Source organism: Choristoneura fumiferana, chromosome 11 (assembly GCF_025370935.1).
Source record: "Choristoneura fumiferana chromosome 11, NRCan_CFum_1, whole genome shotgun sequence".
NCBI classification, from domain to species: domain Eukaryota; kingdom Metazoa; phylum Arthropoda; class Insecta; order Lepidoptera; family Tortricidae; genus Choristoneura; species Choristoneura fumiferana.
In genome coordinates this window covers 13,345,287-13,372,682 of record NC_133482.1, presented here as the reverse complement: position 1 = coordinate 13,372,682, position 27,396 = coordinate 13,345,287, and the positions used below count along the sequence as shown (strand labels likewise).

At 35.8% G+C, this 27,396-nt stretch overlaps 2 protein-coding genes across 2 annotated transcripts in view; one reads left to right on the top strand and one right to left on the bottom strand.

Moving 5' to 3' along the window:
• The window catches only part of LOC141433009 (A disintegrin and metalloproteinase with thrombospondin motifs 4-like), a 99,230-nt gene that overhangs the window by 66,739 nt on the left and 5,095 nt on the right, over positions 1–27,396 (bottom strand). The window lies entirely within an intron of this gene.
• On the top strand, positions 1,495–8,876 carry LOC141432838 (transient receptor potential cation channel subfamily A member 1 homolog). Its single transcript, XM_074094635.1, has 7 exons — positions 1,495–2,459; positions 3,436–3,601; positions 4,226–4,305; positions 4,676–4,808; positions 4,898–6,010; positions 6,111–6,365; positions 6,446–8,876. Exons 1-7 carry the CDS (start codon positions 2,314–2,316, stop codon positions 7,343–7,345), a joined length of 2,793 nt encoding a protein of 930 aa, XP_073950736.1. The 5' UTR covers positions 1,495–2,313; the 3' UTR covers positions 7,346–8,876.

Genomic DNA, 27,396 nt, shown 5'->3' with positions numbered 1-27,396 from the left:
ACGCAGATTTGCAGGTGCATATATAGATTTTGTGTAAGCCGTGGTGGCCTAGTGCCCGCCCGGATTGCTACCACCATCGTGCTCGCTAATTCTGCTGTGAAGCAGCAGTGCTTGCACTGTTGTGTTTCGGCGTGGAGAGTAAGACAGCTGGTGAAATTACTTGCACCTGAGGTATCCCATCTTAGGCCTCTAGGTTGGCAACGCATCTGCAATGCCCCGGGACCCCCATCTCATTCTGCCTGTAAATAAAGTGGGACGTAATAATATAATGATGATGATGATATAGATTTGTACTTTTTACAGGTGTGGTGTCGGGTGCAAGGCCCTCCCATTGCTTCCATGGATGTCGTAAGAGGCGACTGAGGACAGTGGTTGCACTGTAGGCGGCGTGGAGAGTAAGACAGCTGGTGAAATTACTTGCACCTGAGGTATCCCATCTTAGGCCTCTAGGTTGGCAACGCATCTGCAATGCCCCGGAGACCCACTTGCTCGTTTCAATCAAGTCGAATAAAAATAAAAAAATAAATAAAGTGCCTACTAATAATTATGATTATGTACTTCAATGTTCAACTAACTACCTAACTTAAAAAAAATATACCTACTAAATTAAATCTAAAATAGGCCCCCGTGGCATGGTGCCCAAGAGGCTGGCAGCATTCCCTCGTTGAATGGCGATAGCGAATCGTTGAGAGAGATAGCTGCCAGCCTAGATAGTTGTGCTTGCCATGCTGGGTCACAATTTTGGGCACTGATTTCCATTTTGAGAAATGAAAATGAAATGTTTTTTTTTTATTGGTAACAGGTGTTACAGGTCGTTATAAATGATTTTTAAATTATATTATTACTTAAGAGTTTAAGTAGGTACCTATGTATGTATGTGATATGTGAACTCTTTATGGTACAGAATAAATAAACAAACACCAGACAAACGTTGAGATATACAGCGTGTATTTTTGATACTACCTCAAACTGTAACCAGACGAAGATTTAAGTGCTGTGAACCGATATCAAAACAAATTGTTAATTTAAAATTAACTACCAGAGCGTAATTAATTTTTGAAATTTTTTGAGCAGCAATGTAATGCGTACAATAATTTGATACGAGAGAGAAGCGTTCTGTGACAGCTGTCACGTCCACAAGTGCGACTTTTTGAATAAAAACAAAGTAGTATCACGTAGTGTTTGCTTGCTAATTAATTTTGAGGTAGTATCAAAAATACACGCTGTATGTACGAAGGAGAGTATGTGTTTAAATACCTAATTATTTTACCTATATAATACCTACTGTGGTATTTGTAACATTACTTTAACCCCTGCCTGACCCATGACTTCTGTACAATCACGTTCGATAATGTTCATTACAGATTTAATTAGCAAAAATATAAAGCGTGGTGTATACTTCACTGTTGATTAAATAAGCAGCTGATTGACTTTTCTAAATCTTTTACTTATTTGCTATAAGGCTTGGTAGTAGTTTCAATCACAGGTCCTCAACCACATTTTGTCCACCGTCCCCTTCGAGATATTTTTATGTAAAGCTCGCTCTTTTCTTTGCTTACTGAGAAAAAACTAATTTTCTCTAAGCGTACTACTGCCATTCCCCTTCCGAAAGTTTTCTATGCCCACAAGGGGAAGTTATCTTCATTGAGAACCTGTGGTTTAAATCCGACATTGAACTTAATCATTTTCAGTCTCAATCGGCTGGACACAGAACTCTGTAGTTCCCGTGTGAGCCTGTACGGATTGAGAGCTTCACGCGTCGTTCAACTGCTTCACAGTTGTAGTGTATAAATTTCCTCACCCTTAAGTTTATGGCAGCAACATTCGCTTAATTATAATTTAATCTCATACTTAAGTCAAAAATAGTTTTTTCTGAAAAACTACGTATACGTACATGAATTATGTTCGAAAAGAGTAAAGTAAAATAAACCTTACCTAACACAGTTGAAAAATTAGGAAACAAAATTACCCATTCCTTCTAATCACTTTCTGTCAATAATTCAATTCAATTCAAGCTTTCAATTCGTTTGCATAAAACTGAATCAAAAATACATAAATATATGCCATCGTATGTAACTAGCTTTACAATAGTGCAACAACCAAAAACAACTTTTCAAACCAAATTTTCATGATTGATTAATAAAGTCACATTGTCCTGTTAGCCAGCTGTAAGTATGATATAAATAATGATGTATTTAGCCACTATTTCAGAACATACAGTATCACCGATAGATCGTGAACGTAAACGAGAGCATTTTTTAGAAAACTTATTTCTTGTTATAAGTGAATTTTGATTGAAGGCATAGATCCATAATGAACAGTGATGATGAGGCTAACTATATAGTCATAGAATGTTCTGGTGATATGGAAATGGCTATACGGCCTTTGGAGGAGTCGGCAGCGAATTGCAGGTCCTCGCTGCCTCTCGACCTCTCGACACCTCAATCCGGAAACAACCAGTAAGTATATAAATAGAAAAAATGTGAATACAGTACAAAAATATCGTTTTTTCTGTATTTTATAAATACACAAATATGAGCTTGTGAGTGAATGGATTAAACTTGTTTTACATGCATTGCATTGTCATCAAAAGTACATATTGGTACAAAGCTTCAAGACGATGCTATTGAACACGAACAGGTGTTCGGCCGGTCAGACGAATTAAACAAATTCAAATTCAGTCAGTGAGTGGAATTTAGTCAGTGAATAGACCATAATGGGCACTTTTACACGTCATTTTTAAACTACCAGCGCTTTCGGAAAGACCATCGTTGCCAAGAAGAATGCGCCACAAGAAAATTTGGCAAGTCACAAAGGTACAGGTGTCACAAAGCTGTTTTTGAACAGTAATAGTCAAGCACTTGGGTTTTTCACAGAGTATATAAAGACATTTTATTGCAATGGCCGCTATAAAAACAAACAAAAAAACGGCCAAGTGCGAGTCGTACTCACGCACCGAGGGTTCCGTACAAATATTTTTATTTTATGATGTAACTAAAAATTTATGCTTTTTCGCAATTTTTCCTTTATCTGTGCTGAAAGGTTGCTTCCTACCAAATTTCAAGATTCTGAGTTCACGGGAATTACCTGGAAACCCTATAGGTTTTGATTCAATTGCGAGTGTCGAAAATTTGCAGCATAAACGGCTGTATCTTTTGATTGCGGTGGCTTAGAAGTTTGATTTTTTCACAGCTCCAAGGGACAGTAGACCTCAGTATTTGATATTAATTTCAGCTTGCTAACTCCACGCGTTCCTAAGAAAACGGTCTTGACAGACAGACAGACAGACAGACATCAAAGTGATCCTATAAGGGTTCCGTTTTTTACTTTTCAGGTACGGAACCCTAAAAACACAAAACAAAATTAACTTGAAAGTTATAAAAGAGCCAAGGTTACACTTGACCGATTCTTGTAAAGACAAAGTTATTTGTGCAGGCCCCGAGCTTCAGAAGTCATGGCGCTGCACCGCGCTGTGGAACTCCACGATGTCACAGCCATCGCAGACCTCATGAAGGAGGGCGCATCTCCGGCCGCGCTCGACAGCAACGGGCTGACGCCGCTGCATTTGTGCATTGTAAAGAAATTCATCGAGCCCTTTACTGTAAGCGAAATCAATGCCATTACGACAAAAAACGACCTTTCTTAACGTGGATAAAGAGTTAACAAGAGATACATGTCCGTACCTAACTCTCATTGCAAAAAAAAAAAAAAAAATAAAAAAAAAAAAACCTGCACCTTCCTTTTAGCCTATAGGCATAGGCCCAAGTTTTTAAACCTTATTTATTTCGTTCTGTAGTTTTCAACTCTTCTAGTTTCACTTCGAAATAATCGGCATTCTCGCTTACGGAATATAAAGACCCTGTCTTAGAGCCGACGACCAATTTACCCCACAAATTCTGTTATTTACCTACAAGCTTTTATTTAACTTCCGGAAAAAAAATCCCAACCATTTTTCGTCCAAACACTTCCTGATATCCACCGGTAAACTGAAATTAGAGACACTTATAAATCCAGTGACAATAGGCAGGTACCATAATTTGGTTGTGAAATTTTGGTAGTTCGGCCAAGATCGTTTCTGTAGGATTAGGACAGTGCAAATAGTCAACAAAAAGTACAGTGAGCAATTGAACTTGAGCAATTAAATTTTTGACAAGAAACAACTTTTAATTTTTGAAAGATATAATGAAATGCATGAGATTTTCTGATAAACCAATGAATTTTGCAGATACTTCTGACATATGAAGGTAGCGCAAATGTGCTAGATGCGAGCGGCTTGTCGGTGCTTTGCGTGGCCATTCTACACATGTGAGCAGTTTTCTGTCCTATACTTATCTAAACATATTTCCTGTGTACTAAAGTTTACGATTTGGGGTAATTAAATTTATGTTTTCTTTTATTTGACCATAACTTCGTCAGGCACCATACAAGGGAAATTAAAAGTGTACCAAAAATATGGGTAATAGCCTTCCAAATTTGTAGCTCAAATAAAAAATACTTTAGCTAAAATCTATACATGATCTGTATATTATGAACCAGGCCACCTATTTATGACTTACCAAATGAAGTACTTGACAAATTAAAAATAATGTCCACCGACCCTATCACTCGTTATCTGAATAAAGGCACCTACTTCTATTAGATAATTCTGGACTTTGTTTACTTTTGGCTGTTACAGATGGCGTGACGGAGTAAGCGCAGCGCTCGCAGCTGGCGCAAAAGTCACAGTCGAAGAACTTCCTTACGTACCTGAACCTGACATCATTCAAAGATATCCACAGGCCATGTTGTCAAAATTCGGCTCAAATTTTGTATGTTAAAAAAAGATTTGTTTTTAATTTAAATTAATTTATTTATGGAAATTTACATTATTTAACGCTTACTACTATCGAAATTTCAGTATGAAGACACGATATTACATTTAGCGGCAAAGAGCGGTGAAATTGAGGTAGTTGACAAGATAGCAGCAGCAATTAAATATACTAGCGATACGGGCATAGATTGTTTAAATAAGAGAGGCGTAACTCCTCTCCACACAGCCATTGAAAGCGGAGATCTGGACGCCGTTCAAGTTTTAATAAGGAGAGGAGCATCTGTGAACAGAGTATCGGATCAAAATGACACGGCACTGCACATAGCAGTACATCATCCTCACATTTTAAAGTATTTGCTTGATGAAACAGACGTTAAAAACTGTTTTAACGATCAAGGTTCCGCTCCTATTCACTTAGCAGTTGGTATTAACAAACTGCAATCTGTCAGATTACTTTTAGATATTAAACAGCAACATATTGAGCTGAGTACAGAAGTTCAGACTAAGAGGTTATTGCGAGGTCCATCGCGAGGACGCTTGCCGAGTATGGACCTTAAATCTGATGTGAGCCGTTACCCGTTCCGACAAGTCAGAACATTAACCCAAATATTATCTTTAGACGGTAATGGATATACTCCTTTACATTTAGCAGCCAAACAACGCAACATGTCTATGATAACAATGCTGTTACGGAAAGGTGCCAAATTGTCGACAAAAGGAGCCAGAGGAAGGACTGCATTGGAAATAATTGCAAGAGAATTCTACAACCCATCAAAATGCTTTGAGCTTATTTTTGATGAATTTATCAGCACCAAACTGGTTGTAAGCGATACCGTAGTTAAAGTTGACTACAATGCACTGACAGCTAGAAATGGTATGACTCAAATGAAAGTTATAGAAGAGTTAGTAAGATGTGGCCAAAGAAAAACTCTGATACATCCGTTGATTGAGAGTCTCTTGTACTTAAAATGGAAACATCTACTACCATTATTTTACGCCATGATAGGAATCTACACGACGTTTTTGATGACTTTCAATGTCTTTGTAGTGCATGTTATTCATTATAGAGACAAAAACAAGAATTCATATAACACTTCTGTTTTAAGTAACAGTGAGGTAGCCTGGTCTGATTTATTCTATGGATGGTACTGGTTGTTAATCACATTAATTTACTCGTCAATCGCATTATTACTGCTGCAGGTAAGATAAGAACATACTTCTAATGAAACATTAGGTGGTACATGCGTTTTTTATTGGACTATATTTTTTTAGCAATCTTATAAATATATCTTTGTTACAGGAACTCTTTTATATGTACTTAAGAAAGTTTCGCTACTTTTTAACCCTGGAATCATGGGTGAAGTTGACCTGCCTTACTCTGGGAGGCATCGTGCCTATAGCAGAGAGTCTCGCGGTGCAACCAAGCTGGCACCGCCACGCCGCCTCCACCGCTCTGCTGCTCACCTGGTTGCAGACTATGTTTCTGGTATCCAGGTTTCCCAGGTGGGGATACTACGTCCTGATATTTGGAAAAGTTACTGTCAACATTTTCAAGGTTAGTTGTAGCCATTTATTTTCAAAAACTTAATTTTGATAACAATAATAATTGTTTACTAAAGCTGCTTATTTTTGCAGATTCTCTTAACGTCGATATGCTTGATTATCGGTTTCTCCTTCTGTTTTATGATTGAATTTCAATGGGCGCCACCTTTTGATGATCCTTTCGCTGCTTTCGTGAAGACTGTTGTCATGATGTCTTCGGAGTTCGAGTACGAAACTTTATTCGATAATGAACATGCGAGTGACCTTCAAGATACGAAAACTGTCATCCGCCTAGTTTTTGTCTTATTTGTGATATTTGTAGCAATAATCTTAATGAATTTCATGATAGGTGTCGCTGTTAGCGACATTAACGACTTGCAAATGGCAGGGAGCATAAAGAGGCTGGAGAAACAAGTTGAACTGCTGAGCAGTCTGGAAATTTTGGTAAACAATCCACTGTTTGCCAATTTGTATACGAAGAGATTTAGTAATAAGAAATACCATAAGAATATATCTAACTACGTGGGTTTTCAAAGTAAATGGCGTGCAGCACTTTGTGGTGAATACGTTTATCATTTAGATCTACCTTCAGCACTTCATGCCGCTATTATCGATATCGCGTGGAAAAAAGAACAGAGGAATGAGAAAAACAACATAGTAATCACAAATACATATAAACTAAATGCTTTATATGATGCCGTCGTAGACAGACCAGTGGTTACCGACGAGATTTCAAATGAAGAGAAAGCAAATAAAGAAAACAAAAAGCCACGCGAGGAAAAATCTCGATTAAACATACAAATTAAATTGTTGAACGATGGACTAGCGGTAGTAAACAATGACGTCAAAAACGCAATGATAAAAGTTAAGCAGATATCTTCAGACATAACAACTCTAAAGGTGATGCTAGCAAGTCATGCTTTTGATAAGTCTTCTGAAAATCAGAGCAAATCACAATGCTACAAATCTGGACTACGAAAAAACTCGTTTTAAGTAAACTGCTTAAAACGACGTTTTTTCGTCTGATTGACTGAAATACTTATTGACCAGGCGGACTACTGGAGGACCAAGACCATAGCTTCTACTCGTAGCCTACAATTTAGGTGCTATCGGAATTGCGACCCTGAATCCAAGAAGAACCAGTGCTTACAAACTACGAGTATAAGTAGTAGACATACAGCAGCATTCAAGATACAAGAACTGTCCTCCGCGTAGTTTTCGTCTTATTTGTGGTATTTGTAGCAATCATCTTAATGAATTTCATGACAGGTGTCGCTGTTAGTGACATAAATGACTTGGAAATGGGAGGTAACATAAAAAGATTGGAGAAGCAAGTTGAAATACTGAGCAGTCTGGAAGTTTTGGTGTATAATCCATTGTTTGTAAATATGTATACGAAGAGATTCGGTAGCAAAAAATATCATACAAGGTTATCTAACTACGTAGGGTTCCGAAGTAAATGGTGTGCAGAGCTAAACGCTGATTTTGACTTTTACTATTTAGATCTACCTTCAGGACTACATGATGCTATCGTTGATATCGCGTGGAAAAAAGATCAGAGGAATGAGAAAAATAGCATCGTCGTCACAAATACATGTAAACTAAATGCTTTGTACGATGCTGTTGTAGATAGGCCAGTAGTTGCAGAGAAGATTTTAGATGAAAACGAAGCAAATAAAGAGAAAAAGACGTCACGAGAAGAACCATCAAGACTAAACATGGAAATTAAGTTGTTAAACGATGCACTACTGGTAGTAAACAATAACTTCAAAAACGTAATGATAAATGTTAACCAAATATTATCAGACACAATGACTATGAAGAAAAAGATAGCAAGACTTGTTTTTGACAAACTTTCTGAAAATAATGAACCCAGCATATCACGGCGTTGCAAATCTGGACTACGAAAAAACACGCTTTAAGAAATTTACTACTTGTAGCACGAGTAAATAGCTTACAACCACCCTTTAACTAACTTCTATCTAAGCCTAAATAGGCAATGGAGCGGCGAGCCAGTTAAAATGATATAATGAGTAGTTTTTGAAAATTAAATAAATAAGAATATATATGATACCCCTAATAGACGATATAAGACTATTTTTAATGCACAATAATTTATAGTTTACGATTACGAGTTACTAGTCCAACCGTTATTTGGGCCGCGTAATACACGAAATGTTAAATGTTTCCTTGAAGCTATATAACATAATCGAAAATAACATTTTGTATCCCACTAATATTTGTGCCTCCTGACACAGGCTTTATCAAGCTTAAAAGGAGGCTCCAGCCATTAATCAATGTCATGTAAAAAATTGTTATTGAAAATAAAGTATTATTATTATAATAAATGTGAATGTTTGTAAGTCTGTTTGTTTGTTTGTTTATTTGTTTGTTACTTCATCACGTCTAAACCGCTGAACCGATGTAGATGAAATTCTGTATACAGATAGTTTGAGTCCCGGGGAAGGACAAAGGATAGTTTTTATCCCGGAAAATTGCATAGTTTCCGCGGGATAACGAAAACCGAAATTACGCGGACGGAGTCGCGGGAAACGGCTAGTAAATAATAAAATAAAAAGAAAAAATATATTTTTAAATTATAAGCTTTTATTTATTTATGCTCAGTCTTAGTTATTTGAAACTCATTATGACGTCGTAGGTATACGCACATTATGTTATCTATCAAACTGGATTCTGTTCTGTAATCATAGTTTACATACCTGTCTCTATAAATTCAGAATCTATTCTAATAAAAATCAAATAACAAAATATTTTGCTACTTTTTTTCTGCATTAAGGGTGCACATGAGCGTAATTTTTTTTTCAGTTGTAAGTAGCGTATTTTCGGTCACGTACCTAATTTTGATTTCATACTATGTATTACAACTCATTTTGAGTCGCCGTGTGGCACAAGTTGGACTTTTTTTTATAACCGAATGCAGCTGAAATTACGCGACCGAAAACACGTGATCACAATTTAAAAAAATACGCTCCGTTTCACTTTAAATAAGAATCCGAGACTGCACAATTAAATTTAAAGACAGTAACGCTTCTCATATATTTAATTGATTCCCAGCATTCAGAGATTGAACAAGAAATAGACTGTAGGTCGCCAGTGAAAGTACGACCTATGAGTGCTCCTAACCATTAATCTTTGAAGGGAAGACGTCCAATAACTCCCATAGATACGACGGAACACATGTTACCAAGTTAACATATTGAAGGATTGTGTGGCTTTATAGAAAGTGTTCAGTTATATTGATGATCTTGTAATGGAATGGTTGCCTTAATACGTACAGTCAAAGAAAATGAATCGAATCGCGTACTCGTACAGATGTACGTAATTCATGTTCCGTAGTATTTTATCGAAATAGTTCGTATTTATCGTGCGCCCTCAATTATTTCTGTACCTAACCTATCATACATTGAGATCCAATTTTGCCCGATGAAAATACATTATTCACAATATCTGTACCTAATAAAGTTATTTTACAAAAGTTTTATTTTAAAGAAGACAAATTTGGAACTTTGGAACATTAAAATCACGCAGGGGGAAAGTAGTTTGGAGTAGTATTCCGATAAGTTTACTGCATTTTAACAGCCCTCGGCCTAGTTTTGGCGCCGGCGCCAGTTAAGTGAACATTCCCTTATTATTTATACGCTCTACATTCACACGATTTGACGTTCGCTTTTCAGGAATAATATCACGATTTCTTGACATTTTCATTTTCAAGTCATATGTATACGCCTGAATAACTACATCTGACGGTGAGGGTAGTTTATAGCAACAAGCAGTTGGTTTATTGTCTACCAGATGGTTGAGTTATCTAAAATTCTTCTATATTCGTCGATAAAAAATAGGTAAATATTGGTAGGTAGGTATTGCTTGCCTTAGAAAATCTCTATGTATATACATGTGTTTTCTGTACTGCTTACTGTGTTGGTGTGCAATAAAGAGTTATTGTATTGTATTGTAAATCAGCCTTCCAGCAAACGTACGATGACACGGTAAGTCTCTGTATGCAACTTACATATTGCTCCAAAAATACTCGTAACGTATCTTCCGCGTCGATATGCAACAGGAAGGAAGAGCAATGCACTGCGCTAGAATTTTTAATAGATACGGCGCGTACACGGTGTTTGTTAGTTTTATTTGTTATCACAACTAAATAAGCCTTAGGAGTAACTTCAAAGCTTGCAGATTTCCGCTGAGAATCAAAGACTAGAACATTTAGTAGCACGTGCTACCCGAGTTCCGCAAGGTAGTTCGTTCGGACGAATGTTATACCCACCCAGTAAAGCGTTGTAAACTTATAAATTTCGACATTACTTGTAAAATATTAATTTTATAAATGTTAATTTCAAGCGTATATTTATTTATATAACCAGAGAAGATATATTTGCATTGATTTCTTTATTATATTCTCTTGGATAGGTACGAGTTCTATATGTATGTATATTCTTTCTCCGGGTATGTTGGAAGAGTTAAATCCCCACTTTTAATTAGAGCAAAAGGCAGCTATTTTCCGAGTATTCACACAAATTTCCAACAACCTCAATATGTCCAGATGTCAGTTACATTACGCTCTGGAGACTGTATTTCCCTTTCTAATTATAAACAATTGCATGCAACACTAACTGTGCTAATTCCAGTATGGATGGAACACTGCACACGCTGCCGCCGTGTTTCCAGAAACAATTACGTCTTTTTAGAACGTTTACGGAAAGAATTTAGGTGAGCGCCCTTTTTATTAGTTTGCGTAATATGAACCTGTTATGGCTGTCTGTTGGAACAGATGGATGTAAATCTAAAATGTGAGCACCTTTATGTTCAATAAAAGTGGAAATCAGAGCATCTTGTGAAACACTAAAATTGTATTTCTGAAGTCTTTATACTAAATTCATAGTTAAATTAATGATTCCCAGTACGGTGTCTATAAAGTGTGTCATTTTTTGTCCACCGGCGGAAATACAAACAAGGTTGGAACAATGGCTGGCTTGTTTTGGTTGATCATTCGTCACAAAGTTCATAATGGCCGGCCGTTGTCTGCCCTGTCCGTCGGTCTGTCTCCCAGGATATGACTCAAACGACGTGAGCGAGTGGCAACAGTTATTACTTATTTTCAATTCAGCCATTTTTACTTCATATCAATGATTTTAGCGTTTGTTTGACAACAACAACACTGCCTCACAAAAACTGTCACCAAGGGTACCAGGACTGCATAACTGAAAGAAGCTTATCACGTGGTGACAATAGCTTTAGTTTTGTAGGCGTGGCTTGTCGTTGTCACCCTTAGAGCCGTGTCTATGGGAATGTTTTCATTCATGTTTTGGAACTTGCAACTTGCCCATGAATTTCTTACACAATAAAAATAAATATAAGGTAGGTACTTACTAAATGTCAACGTAATTAACGTAATTTTAACGTAATGTTAACGTAATTTTAGTTATAAAAATTCTCATGTCAGCAAAATTGTATATATTTCTTATGAGAATAAATGATCTTTAAACTGAAATGTCTATTGATGAATATTTAATAGGGAATAGCGCATAAAGGCATGCGGTTTTAATACAGTTACCTAACATAAATTACTTCGTGGTAAGCTCAGTTCCTTGAGAAACCACAGCACGGGTTCTAAAGAAACGGACACGATTTTGCTCCTTTAATAACTGCCATTTTGTTTTTTTTTTATCATTTACTGCAGCTGGTTTAATCGATCTGTCAGCATACCTTTAATCATACCTACTTTTCTTGATATCATTTATGACATGTTCATTTAGTGAGAAGGATTGCTTATCTACAGACATTCATCAAAAATTGCTGTGGTCACTGGGCTTTACGTGTGTTTAACTGCAAACCGCACACTGCTAATAATTTCACACAAACAGAATCACGAGTTCGCGAAATTTTCTTCATTGTGCGGCCATGTTCTTTATCACATGACGGTGTGTGGGGACGCATAGGATTGGTGTACGCATGAAATTGCATTGCGCATGTGTGCGCGGTGCGGGCGTGCGGTGCTCCAACGCCCGGCAAGTACCAGGCGATCAAAACCGTGAAGGAGTTATCTTGAACTTGAATGAGAACGTGCGAGGGCGATAGAAGATAGAATGACGTGCCAGAAAAAGTGAGAACGAGTTTCTTTGCTGTAACCGGGAAAAGTGAAAAGTTTTCTGGAAAGTAAAACTTTACGGAGCCATAACTTTTATAACTGTGGTGCCTACCTTTATTATTATTTTAGTACAACGATGATCCAGCGGTGTAAACAGTTAGGCATTATAAACATGTAGTACGACAACCTTACAAGAATAAAATATAGGATGCCTGCCTATGATTATTGTAAGCTAAGAAAGTTGAGCGAAAGTTTATGTGAAAGCTTTGGACAGAGGACATACAATTTAATACTCTACCTTCGGGTAGAGTTAGTAAATACGTATAGTTTGATTTAAATCAATCTGTAAATAGAAAATTCTATAACACAGCTTTAACTTGACCTTACCTTATTTTTGATATCTATATTGTGAAATGATTTCCGCCTTCAATGTTGTTTAATAGAGTAAGTCAGATAGAGACCAAAGTACCTACTGGTCACTGTCCCAACCCAATACTTATCATCTTTAAATTATTCGTAATATAGGTATCTATTGGACTTTACCATGAAAAACACTAGGACGTTTACAAAACAAAACAATCAGAACCGACACTAATAAATCCATCAAGCCGGGTACAAATTGAAATGCATTTAATTCGGTGTCATTAAAAATAGCTTATTAAACTAATAAAGAGTACGAAATTTGATTTTCAAGTTTTTTTTTATATGATTGTGAATTTAGATGTTTTTTTTTATCCCAGTAGTATTATGAATGCGAATGCTTGTGAGTATGTGTGTGTGTGCTTTTTAATCTTTTACGCTAAAACGGATGTACGGATTTAGATGTCATTTGGTATGTGGATATCTAAAATATTCCGTATGCTACTTTTTATCCCGATATTCCCATTGGGTCGAGGTAAAATCCCAAAAATTAGGTAAAATGTTAGAGATATGAAATTGGATGCGAGTGTTTTTTGAAAAATGTTAATGAATACCTCGATGTAATATTTGGGAATTCCCAACCCAACAGTTCAATTGTTAGACTCATGGTTTACGCATGCGAAACTGCGGGTTAGCTATATATTTCATATATTTTAGTTTATTATGCTATTAGCTCTGGTGGTTGAATTAAAACTTCATATGAAGACCATTATATACAGAACACCTGTGCAATATTTCATGTCTTTAGACATAGTGGTTAAGATTTCGGGATAAGAAGTACCCGATCATATTTCGAAAATTATTCAGCGTCTACAGACTACATAAGGTTACCCGGGGCGAAAGCAACTATGAGGCCAAAAGAACTAATTGAAGTTTCTCTCAATGTAATGGTTTTTGTGAAAAGAGCCATCGGTTGGAGCGTAGTAAAATCATTGCATTATAAAATAAAACACAGACGGCGTTCCTAGATCGCTCACTGTTGCAAATTTTACCAGCCGCCATTTTAAAGCAACGCTTTGCCGTGTCGTGTGTTTATTTTTGTGTTATAAAAAATATTACAAGCCAGTTTCTGAAAAAACAAGTTCATCCTAAAGAAAAGATATTGTTGCTATTGTTATATTTATTTGAACTGTAGGTATTCCAATTAATATTTTATTGATATAGTTACATTAACCTCAACTTTTCGGGTACATGGGGTTATTGCAACTATTTCAACAGTTGCAATAGCCCCATAGATTTTGTATGAAAAAATGCATTTGCTAGTGATGTCCCGTGTCGATATTTCGATAAATGAATTTCACATCGTTAATTACTATTTAAGATCTGCAATTAGTGCGAAGCATTTAAGACTTTATAAGAAAAGACCAATGAAGTAGCTTAAATAACAAAAAAATTAAGCCCAAAATTAACAAAAAAAAACTATATTTAGATGGATTGAAACAGCAAACAATTCAAATTGCAATAAAACTCAAGCTGCATAGCTAAATGATTTCAACAAATACCTCAGTATTTGTTGAAATATCAGGTCAAAGAATAGCAAAGTTTTTTTTTAAATGTTGAATTTAATTTTCAGAGATTTATCGATAAGTAGTAAGTACCTATATCAACACTAGCCACTATGGAAGATAGTTGCATTTACCCCATAAAAATTATTCAATTTTTGTAAGTTTACATTCGCACTCTCAAAAAATGTCCACGGAAAATTCGCAAGGCGCCAATATGTTTTGTTTTAATTTACTACTTTTTTTGGCAGAGTTAGTATATAAAGCAGATATTTTTACCCGCGATCTGTCAAATTTCGGACGGGCGCCAGGTTGGTCAACCGAACACACAAAGTTTTTTTTTAAATATACAGCTACTTACTATTTTTCGTTGGATTGGTAGCTGTCAAATTTCATAAGACCGTCAGGTTGACCAACCTAACCTGGTGCCCATCCGAAATTTGACAGATCGCGGGTAAAAATATCTGCTATATATACTAACTCTGCCAAAAAAAAGGAAGAAATAAAAAAAAAACAAATTGGCGGGAACCTTGCAAATTTTCCGTGGTCATTTTTTGAGTGCGAATGTAAACTTACAAAAATGGAATCATCGAGTGCTAGTGACATTTCTTTCCCATTAATTGTTTAGCATGAGTTTTTTTTTTCGTCTACTATTCCTGTAATAGTTGAAAGAAAGGCAGATTATGCACCTCGCATTAAAAAAAAATATTGCCCTCTTGCTTTTTAAAGCCCTCGCTGACGCTCGGGCTCCAAATCGGCACTCGGTGCAGTAATAAATAACTTTCTGCTTGGTGCAACTTAAAACCAAACCTGTATTAAACTTAACTTATTCTGTATTGTATTATGCTCACTAATTGAATATTATGTCGCCTTCGCTTTATCTTCATACCCTATCTGCCCTGTCCTATCACAGCGTAGAAACAAAACAAAAAGCAAAGGGTCCCGAAATAGCACTCTCCCGTTCACACCCTGGCGAGTGAGGTAGACAAAAGATAATGTGTTGAGGTGAAAGAGATTCACTAGTTTATCTTCTCCTAGTCGCATCTCGTTTTGGGCACGTGACTGGTTCGATTCGGATCACTCTCCGACTCTCCATTTTTTTAAACACGCATACTTAAATCACGCTGACATCTGTCATAATTATGATTGATGGCAATGATGATTAAAGTTACTAACTGTGATATTAATTACAAGTGGTTAAAAAACTTAACATCATTAATTAATATGATTTAATTATTTAAGTAGAGTTTTATTAAACAAATAAAGTTGATTTCAAAACTTTTTAATGCTTTCTTTGTTCTGTAAAAGAGACCTTGAACAAAACTTTAATCAAACTCGTTGATCAACAACATCTGTGTAAAATAAAAGTAAACTGCTTTGTAACGTGTAGATTCCTACGAAACTCATGGTCTTGTAAGTAACCATGGCAACGGAACAAGAAGCTCCCGAGGGACCTTGTAAATACCGTGTAAAATGTACTAAGGCAGCAGAAGACACAAGGATATAAAGCAAGGAACGATCGGGACTCGCACTCTACGTGCGATGTAAATAATTGGCCCTCGCCCTTTGCATTCCACTTAGTTTTTTATTTTTTCTGTGGAGAGATAAACTACGCGGTAATGATTTTAAAACTTTTAATGGAAGATATCGAAGGTGAAATGTTTTAAAGAGTGCACTTAAATTCGCGTGACTTTACGATATACCTATGTAAATGTGTTATTCTGCCAGTATAATTTAAGCGTGAAGTATTTTTAAGCTCAAGAGGTGTCCAAAGATTTTTTACAGCATATAATCTAGTCCTAGACTAATTATGTTCTGGTGAATTAAGTTTTTTGTTAAAATTTTGTAATCAAGATTTGAACGCGCTCAACCTGATTTACATTATAAATACCTAACTAAATAAACATTAGGTATTATATTTAAATTTCACGCGCTGACAGTAGGTATGATTATTGCATTGGTATAGGAACTCTACAAGTCAAATAAACCACAAATATCCCTATGATAAGCCTTTTGATCTGTATCGTAAAATTACAGGTGCCCTTTTTAACATTTGGCGGGTTCGATTCCCGGTTCAGACGAAATTATTCAAAGAATTTTGAATACAGTTTCAATTGAACTGAACCACTGAACGTAGATAATAGTTAGTGTTTAGTTTTGTACCTAAGGTCCCCTATACATCCCTGTATTTTTATTATTATTTTTATTGTATCTATATTTATCCGTTGCTTAGTACCCATAACACAAGCTTTGCTAAGCTTACTTTGGGACTAGGTCAATTGGTGTGAATTGTCCCGTGATATTTATTTATATTTGTGATATTTATTGTATACTGTAGTTTTTAAGTATTTTATTTGTGATTATTTTATGTTGAAAAAAATGACTTTCTGCCAAGTTTCTTGCGGCGCATTCTTCTTGGCAATGATGGTCTTTTAGTTTAAAAAAAAATAACGTGTAAAAGAGCCCATTGCGGCCTACTTACTGAATAAACGATCTGAATTTGAATTTGACGGACTAACTCGATTTTTTAGGACGAAACACGTATTCTTAACATCAAGCAATAAATAATAGCCCATTGCGGCCTATTAACTGAATAAATTGTTTGAATTTGAATTTGAATTGTTTTTTTAAATTAAATTAACTTCAAAAAATTTCTAAGTACAAAAATTTTGTATCTATAATTTATATTTAGAATTTATATTATAAGTTTACAGTATTATACTGTTATGCCTGTTGTTTATGAGTGCAACATGTCAAGGAAGAGTGGTGTTGTAAAACGCATGCGCGCCGTGCGCTCTGCGGGTGATTTAGCGTATTGTTCCTATGACTACGAATAGGGCTGTCCATATTAAATTAAAACGTTATGTACAATCACAATCAATAGAAAACAAAAAACCGGTCAATAGCGTGTCGTACGCGCCCAGGATAGGGTTCCGTAGCCATTATGAAAAAGTTGAATAATATTTTTCTAAGGATTTCTGCACTGAATCTTCCAAGTTTAGTTATATTCTATACCTTCGGCTGCTATTTACTCTTAAACTACTAATAATTCTCACGCAATCTTAGCCGCTATAATTTTCCTTGTAAATTTGATATATTCTGATTTTTTTCAAATTTTTCCACTTAGATTTTAGAGGATGGGGGGACTTGCACTTGCACTTTAAAGTTGAATATTTTGCAAACAGATCACTGAATAGAAAAATTGTCTTAGCAACCCCCCTTTTTAAAGACCTATCCAACGATACCCCACAATATAGGGTGTCCAGTAAAAAAAATCACTTTACGTCTATGGGAGGTACCCTAAAAAATTTTTATTACTTTTTTTATTGTACCACTTTGTCGACGTGACTGATATGTAAAAGAGCCCATTGCTGCCTACTTACTGAATAAATGATTTTAATTTTAATTTGACGGACTAACTCGATTTTTAGGACACTAAGACAATAATAAACAATTGAAACACGTATTCTTAACCTCAAGCAAACTGTCAAAAACAAAGAGCTCTCTACATCTAAAATAGATCTTAACCCACTAATCGATGACACGACAAAACTGCATTCACGTAAAACATTTTTTATGGCAACCCTGCCCATGTGTCACACGTGCGCGCCGGCTGCTCCCGCGCATAGACAAAGTCCCATGGCCTAGCGACGTCACCATGCACTGTGGGAACTAAGAACGAAGACTTTGCGGAGGTCTTTATCAATCAACTGTCTTTAGGCTGGCTTGTTGATCCAAGTCCAATCGCATGAAAGTCTATGGTACCGTAAACTGCTTCAACTTTGCTCTCTGGCCCCAACATTGCCTGATTCGATTTAGAGTCGATAACTTAGCACCCTTTAGGTTTTTAAACTTTTATCCCCCCGTAATAAAAATATCCGTGTAAATAAAACTTTAAAACCTATAAGAGTGCTAAGTTATCGATTCTAAATCAAATCAGGCAATGTTGGGGCCACAGGGCAAAGTTGATGTAGTTTACGGTACCTAGTTAAAATAGGTAGCTAAGAAATCTCCGTAATTTCTAGAAAACTAAGGAACTCTCTTCATAAGAGTTTCAATCGCACTTGTCCAGTTTTATTAACCCCTGACACAAAGTTTTAAGTTGATGCTAACGTTTGTCTGTCGGTGGCATCGTAACTCTGAAACGGATAGACCGATTTTGATGCGTTTCTTTTTACATGAAAACTAATTTCCTTGCTATATTTCTTATAGCTACGTTTCATTAAAATCGCTTTTGAGATATTGAACCTTAAAATGACAATATCTGTTTTTTTTTTACTTTTCTAAGTTGGTTAGGTTATTTTCACAATTAACTGATCTAATCAACCCATTGTACAGTTGAGGAAACTGAATCGCGCACCAGGATAGAACCCTTTCGCTGCAGATGTCATGTTGGAAAACTATACAACTGCCAGAGAAATCGGTCTGCAATAGATTGTGAATAGGTTCCACCATGATTCGCGATTCAGTTTCTTTAACTGTACCACAGCCCGTGGTCCAAATTGTAAAAGGCCCATAAGCGTAAGTTGCTCATGATTGGACCCTATTGTGGGTTAGCGCGGCAAAACCAATAATTGGCCGTCTTGTTTGCGCTACACGTGTTAAATATCGACAGCCCAATAACTAGAGCTGGGTCGTTACGTATTTTATGGGAAACGTAACGTAACAGTTTCCTTGCTACAGTATGGTTTCGTTTCAAAGGAAACGAAATTCGTTACCAAGTGTAGCTCTTTAGAATATTTAAACAGTTTGCTTCAAGACACAGTTTTTATATTATAAAACGTTTAGTGTGTAACTAGTTTCAGATATTTGTTCGATTATTTGTTCTTTTGAGAAAATTTCCTCAAGTCAACGCATGTACTCGTATGTGATAGTCTGTGGTATCGTTTCTCAAGTCGAAGTGTATTTCTAAAGAAACTGATTTTCGTTTCGGCACGAAACTGTTACTCCGTTACTTTATAAGAATTTTCGAAACAGTTCCAGAAAATAACGCTCAGCTCTACCAATAACCGTTGCTCGTACAATGCGTTGCTTGCTGGGACAGTGATTGCCTAAAAAACAGTAGGCATAGGCGTATATAGAGGGGGGGCCGGGTGCCATGCCCACCCCAGTGTGGTCGAGTGCCCACACCAGGATGTTTGGCTACCGATTCAAAATTCTATAATACTGATATATTCACACAAAAATCCAGGCCAGGCACCCCCTGAAAAATAACCCTAGATACGCCAATGACAGTAGGTAAATGAGTTGATTTTTTTACAGATTATGTATTTCTGTTGCCGCTGTAACAACAAATACTAAAAACAGAATAAAATAATTATTTAAGGGGGACTCCCATACAAAAAATGATTTTTGGCTAATGTCCAATGTTTAGGTACGGAACCCTTCGTACGCGAGAGCGACTTGCGGTTGGCCGGTTTTTCTACCCTCATCCTATACCTTGTGGCAGAAAAGAAGTGATGAAAATGATTGTGATTTCAAATTAGTTAGACAATAAGGCATAGGTTTATAATTATATTTTCATTTCATGAATAATCAATCAACCTGTCAATCATTCGAAGGGTAAAACTGGATGAGATCCTTTTATAAAATAAATAATAAATAAATATCATGGGACATTTGACACCAATTGACCTAGTAAAGCCAAACTAAGCAAAGCTTGTACTATGGATACTAGGCAACGGATAAACATACTTATATAGATAAATACATATTAAACATCCAAGACCCGAGAACAAACATTCGTGTTATTCACACAAATATCTGCCCCGGCCGGGATTCGAACCCAGGACCTCAAACTTCGTAGTCAGGTTCTCTAACCACTTAGCCATCCGGTCGTCGAAATGCGTTCGCTTTTGGTATATTTGTTTCTCATATCTGTTTTTACGTATTTTATGTACAATGAAGAGTACACATACTTTTATACAATAATTCCACATAATTCAGTTATCAAATTATATCACACAGCAGGAAATCGTACTAACTACATACAAATCAGTGGTCAGTGGGCGCGGAAAATCCAATGACAATTTTAAAATGTCTATTATGAACAAAACAAACTTGCGTCTGTAATAATTAAAACTCAACCCAACAAAGCTTCTCGATATTTTGCTATGTACGAGTGCCTAATACAAAAACTTGCAACGATTATTGTTGCCTGGTCAAGTTGTCTTATAGACAGACTAGTGCCGACAGAACTTAATTTTTACATCAATTCGGTGAAGCATTTTTTTTTTACTTTTAAATTGTTAATTCTGTTGACAATCTCTGCGGCCGCTGGACCGCTATTGGGTAGATTATATACAAATTTGCGCCCCGTACAAAAACGGTTGAATATAAACTACTTATGTGCCGAAGGGAACTTTCCAAAATTGCGGAATTTTTGCATGTAGGAAAATTCGGAAACTTCTCACAATTTTGTATGGGGATTAAAACGTTCCGTTTTCTAAATATAACTTCTAAATATAAATTTCCAGAAATTTCCAAAAACTTTTCCAACTTTTTGGAAACTTTCCGCAACTTTCACATATATGTAATAAATATAAAGCATTCCATAGTAACATACTGCATTAAATTAGTGTACTATAACGCAAGCACGCGGATGTGACTGCTAAACATCGTGAATGGTCGTCGTTAACCGCGCATGCGCGCTAACGCCTGTCGGAAATCCAACGCGCCTTTGGTTTAGGGAAAACGAGATTGCAAGTTTCTGAGAAACAATTCAACTTTGCTGTAATATATACTTATACAAATAAATTCTGTTTTTTTTTTGTTTCACATTTGGTCATTAGGAACTTTTTGGAGCTTTAATTAGAAACGCAATGCTTAGTGAATAAAGTGGTGTGTTGAGTTTGTTTGATAATTGTTTTCCGTCTTCTTTTGAAGTTTCTTATTTGCGTGCTTTTAACTCTACAATCTTTTTGTGTCAATTTTTAACACACTAACTGTTAGTTTCCATTGTAACTACCTATGTACGATTATATGCTTGTACTAGCGACCCGCCCCGGCTTCGCACGGGCAAAGTAAGAAAAAAACAGCCAAGTGCGAGTCGGACTCCCGTAGTAGAAGGATTGCGTACCTATACAACGTTAGATATTAGCAAAAAACGTCAAAAAACCACGTTTGCTGTATGGGAGCCCCCTTAAATATTTATTTAATTTTGATTGAATTATTTATTTTTTAAGTACATTAATACAATACAAATAAATATTCTGTTAATATTTCAAGCAACTGCCGGTTGCCGTTATTAATATCGAGCAAAAAAAATCACGTTTTATGTATGGGAGCCCCCCTTAAACATTTATTTTGTTCTGTTTTTAGTATTTGATCTTATAGCGGCAATAAAAATACATCATCTGTGAAAATTTCAACTGTCTAGTTATCACGGTTCATGAGATACAGCCTAGTGACAGACAGACAGACGGACAGTGGAGTCTTAGTAATAAGGTCCCGTTTTTATTACCCTTTTGGCACAGAACTCTAAAAAGGTCTCCAATCAAGGGCACTTCGCACACATTTTTCAGCTCAATTTCCCAAAAACTACACCCGAGCCTGTCGGCCGACCCGCGCGAAGCCGGGGCGCGTCAACGTAAAGTACCTAAATGCATTTTTTGGTTAGATTGATATTTTTAATTTTGTTTGTAACCGTCTTGAATATAAAAATATTTATTTGGATAAGGATTAATACAAAGGTATGGATTACACGGTCTGATTTTAGTCGGCATTTCTGTCAACTTTTAAAATGTGTAAAAGTAGTTATAGTGACATAACTACAATAGTTGGACATATGGCATCGCGAAGTTTTTTGTAGATTTTGATATATTTTTTAATATCGTAGAACATTTTTTTGTTCTATCATCAATAGTTTTTACAGCGCATGCGATGAAAGATATTTTATGGCAACTTTTTGTACACTTTGAGTTACAGTTATTGTAGTTTTAGTACAGAACCCTATTTTTTTCTGGTAATAAATATAACCTATGGTACTTTGAATAATTTAGCATTCTAATAGTGAAAGAATTTTTAAAATCGGTCTAGTAGTTTTTGAGTTAATTTGTAACAAACATCCAAAAAACCAACAATCCAAACATCCAAAAATCCAAATCTTTCCTCTTTTTAATATTAGTATAGATGTACTTATGTAATAAAATCTTTGAACTTGATTTGACCCTCTTCTTCTTCTGGTATTGACAGGAAACTTGTCAAAATTTCAATACAGTAATATCGTTAATCTAGGCGTGTTAGAGCTATTAGAGCTAGTTTTTTTTAATTACTTCACGCGGGTATATTTAGTAATTTACTTTTAAAAATGGAAACACCACTTTAAAACTGGATTTTAAAGCAATTTAAAGTAGGCACTAGGAGACAAGAAGCACGTGGCGTGCCTATCGGGAAACTCCGTAACACCTATACGTACTTTCCCTAAATACCCAACGCTAAGAAAATAAACGTAACCTTGACCGATTTAGGAAGGGCGGACAGGTTTTTATTTGAAGCTTATAAACCAATATCGTGCGTACTATACGGAATAAAATAAGGTACTTTTTATGGTCAATACATATTTTATGCAACAGTTGTATAACACGGTTCAAAAAAGTGAGTGCGTGAGTTACGATGTGAGCTTTAGCGAACACCGTAAGAAAAAGACGCCACGAGCTTTTTTTGACTTACTTATACAACGTTGCATACAATACTTTTTCTTCGACTGGGTACTTATTAATTACAATACAAAATTAGAGAAAAAGTAAACTTTAAATGTTTTCATACTTTAGTCAAAAGTATGGCAAACGCAAAGAGAAGGTAAACAATAATAAACAAGTGAGAAATATGAAATGTCAAAATTTTAGTGTTAAATTTTGTTATTGGTTAACTTTTACTTGCGTGTGACGATGTTAAAAATACGCGTTACTTAAATGTTGGCAGGCTATGGATTATGTTCGGAAAGTTTTTATTCTGTATAAAAACTGTATAAAATATGTAACTGGCTGCACCTTAGCCTGTCCGAACATACGAATTCGAATTAAGAAAAAAAAAGTAAGTGTTTGCAGTAACTATCGTTTTAGCAACATTACGATACAGTGCTGTTATGGGGAATAGACATTAGACAATTTAGACTTTTCCAGAATCTTGTTATGTATGCTGCTATTACTGTTCGTGATTAAGTAAATCACTGATTACGTATAGGAGTAGAAAAAATATATTATTATCTATTTATTTACTACCCTTATTTTGTTTTTAAATAACTGGGGTTAGGAATATCATGGATTGGGAGGTGCGCGGACGTAAAATTCTGAGGTCTAAGTCTAGCCAAAGACATTAGTTACACGTTACACAGATACCTATGTGTTTACGGGAAATCCTTTAGGAATTTACTAAATTTCCGAAATTTGAATTTCATTGCCTTGCCCCCTCGTATGCGGGAACTAAAAAAAGTACTGCATTCTAGTCTCATCTGTTTTAATAAGCACATATGATTTTAATAAAAATACAAAAAGATAGCCTTAAATTTGGTATGCCAATTGTTGATCGAAAGCCAGAGGTTAGGCAATAAGTCTACGCTAGCGTCTATAGAGTTCTATTTGTAAATCAAATAAAAAAGTCTCTAATGCTATTTTCTATGAAATAATAACTCGTGTACTAGGCTATCATAGGATCAAAGGATGTTATTTTTAGCAATCTATCAAAATACCCTACCGTGCTGACCGGCAGCAATTTCGTTCGCACCACCTATTATGTCTAGCTTCTCACTCATTTCTAAGTTTTACCTTGTTACATGTCTTCCAAGGTGGAATTTAGAGCATACTTAGAATGAAACATAGAACCTTGCAGTAATGATGGAGCAATTTGTCAAGAAGAAGATTACTGCTGCAATGTGTTCACAGCATCTTTGCTACATGATTTATGAAGTATCATTAGGAATTATGAGCTTAGAAAGAAGATAGATTTTCTTTTCTGACGATACGGTATTATGTATTTTCGTAATTATTAGGCTCTCGCCACAGCCTCATACTAAGAGTAGATCTCCCTTTAGTATCTTATAGAAAAGTTGCTTACTAACTTTTAGACTTATATAAATAGTTATTACGTAACGTAGAGATGTATATGTAGAGTCATTCACGATGACGCGTGCCGTGGTTCTTATTACAATGTCATTAATGGCTAATTTTGACACAATCACACGTCTTCGTGGATGGCACTAGGTATATACTTATTCATACTTATGAACGATTTAAACTAACTAGATGTGGGTGATCATTCAAAGGGCTATTGTACCATCAGCCAAATATGTGGTCTACCACCCTAAAGTTGATAGGTAATCGTTTGCATGTCATAAACATAAAACAATAATTCCAATAGACGTCTGTCAACTTAAAAGTTCGACTTTAGCAACATATTCATTTGATAGGAACTTGTTTAAAATTTGATAGAGCACTTGTGTACGTCTCACTCCTGGGACATCTCTCAGAATGAGAGAGCTTGTATCGTTCCTTCCGCGCAGCGCGGACCCTCTAGTTCAAATCAAATTGCTCTAAAACTGAGCATTTTTGAAATAAACGGATAACTTAGTACGTATGGTTAATTTTATTTTCATATCACTTAAATCTAACTGACAAAAGTTATTTAGATCCAATACTTGATGTTCTAATTTCAATCTCATATGACATTTTATCAGATTTCTAAGCACCAAGAAACCTAAGCCAGCTCTCATTTGTACCTACGTTACCAGGCTAGCAGAAGTCACCAGGGGTCCACAAGCACTAGATCCCGAATACCAATACACACATACGGGACGCTCACTTCAGTCTGGAGTCTAGACTTTCGCGCCATTCGTCGTTTCTAAGGGCGATGCTACACCTTCGAATGTGGCTCGCTAAAGTGCCAAATAAACTTGTATTTGCTAACTTCGTTTTGGGTTACATTTTTCTAGTTTGTAAAAATAACTAGCTGCCACTAATTACTTCTTAATCGTATTATCAAGGACTATCTGGGACCGCTTCGCGATTTCGCATATTGTTTTTTTTTAATGTATTTTTATTATGTTTATTATGCGAAGAGCGAATAAATATTTCTATTTTTTTAACTAACTATCGGTTAGTTAGTCCTAGATAGAGTTACTTATAACATTGCTTGTCTAAAAAATGGTTTTAATTATATAATACAGCAAAATACAAATATTTTCTTACCTAATATTATAAATGTGAAAGTTTGTGAAGATGTTTGAAAGAAAGACAATAATTTATTTATAACAGCAGTGACACATTAATTACGTAGGTTATAAAAATAATAATAATAAGTGAACTAAAAGAATTTCCTTGCTCACCGCGACCTTACGATAGCTAAGCTTATGCAAAAGATGCGTGTTCCTCCACCTCCACACTGTAAGAACACACACAAATCACACAAACCCATCTATCACCACCACCACACTACACTGACGCGTTTCGAACTCAACCAGAGCTCATCTTCAGAGTGACACGACCGTACACCATGCTACCAGTTGTTAGACTAACGAACCACAACCACCGTTTTGTCACTGTAAATCCCAAGTACCCACATATGTTTTATGAAACAAAACAAAACTACCCACAAATTATTAATAAAATTTTTAACCGTCCTTCAAAACTACCTTGATTTTTATTTATTTACTGTCAAGGCATGTTTTATTAACTACCATTGCTGAAATTAGATCCAAACCGTAGCAAGGAGATGAAACTAAATTTACCTGCTCATTAATAATAGACCCCATACTGTTGTATCTAATTATCTCCATGCATTCTAAAACATCGAGACGAAACCCCTTGCCACAATAATGTAACACTTCATACGAATCCATAATATTTTTAGTTTCATCTCCCTTGCTACGGCTTGGATCTAATTTCAGCAATGGTAGTTAATAAAACATGCCTTGACAGTACATAAATGTAAATCAAGGTAGTTTTTGAAGGACGGTTAAAAAAATTAATTAAAATTTGTGGGTAGTTTTGTTTTGTTATTAGCTATCGTAAGGTCGCGGGTGAGCAAGGAAATTCTTTTAGTTCATTCATATGGACCTCCGCAAAGTACGCCTGATTCAATAAATAATAAGAAGTGTTGCCGCTATAAAAATGTCCCGGCTAAGCATATCGCTGGTTGAATTTTGGAGGTTTGGATGTTTGTTACTCAATCACGTCTAAACCGCTGAACCGATTAAGATGAAATTCGGTATAATAGTTTTAGCCCCGGGGAAGGACATAGAATAGTTTTTATCCCGGAAAATTGCATAGTACCTGCGAGATAGCGAACATTACGCGGACGTAGTCGCAGGTAATGCTAGTAGATACATAAATTACAAATAGTTTCGTCCTTACCATTCAAAATGTAGGTATTCGGATAAAAACGCAAACGAATTTTTGATTTCATTTACCGATAAAATTTAAGTGGCCCTTATTTTTTTTGGACTATTATTAGATCGTTCTACAAGCACATGGTGAAATGATCACCAACTATGCTCGTGTAGAGCGATACGTCAATTGAATTTAGCAAAACAGACAAAGCAATTGGTCCATTCAAATCCATTGTCCGAGATCCCACGGCTGAAAGCGAGACGCTGGCCAATTAGTTTTAGGAGCATTTCACTTGGTCGGTGACCCATTTGAATATATTATGTACTAGCAGGCTCATATGACAATTTATACTCTAACCGAAGCCATATGATCGTATGTACTACAGCAAAGTTAAAATATTTTGATAAGAAATATGGAGACAGAGTTTTTTTTATTATTTTTCTGAAGACTGAATAATGAAATAGCTCTTTCTATGTATGTATTATTTACCATGTAATATACGTATAATGCAAAAAAAAATATTTACATCTAACTTTCATCGTTTATTGCAATCACATGGACATTTAACCAGTAACTTACAGCAAAAAGGGGTTGTAAATTACAAGCATTGTAGGTAATGCTTATAATAGAAACAAGACAAGGCAGTGCGCGTGTTGCAGCAGCCGCTGAGTCGCGTTGCTCCGAAGA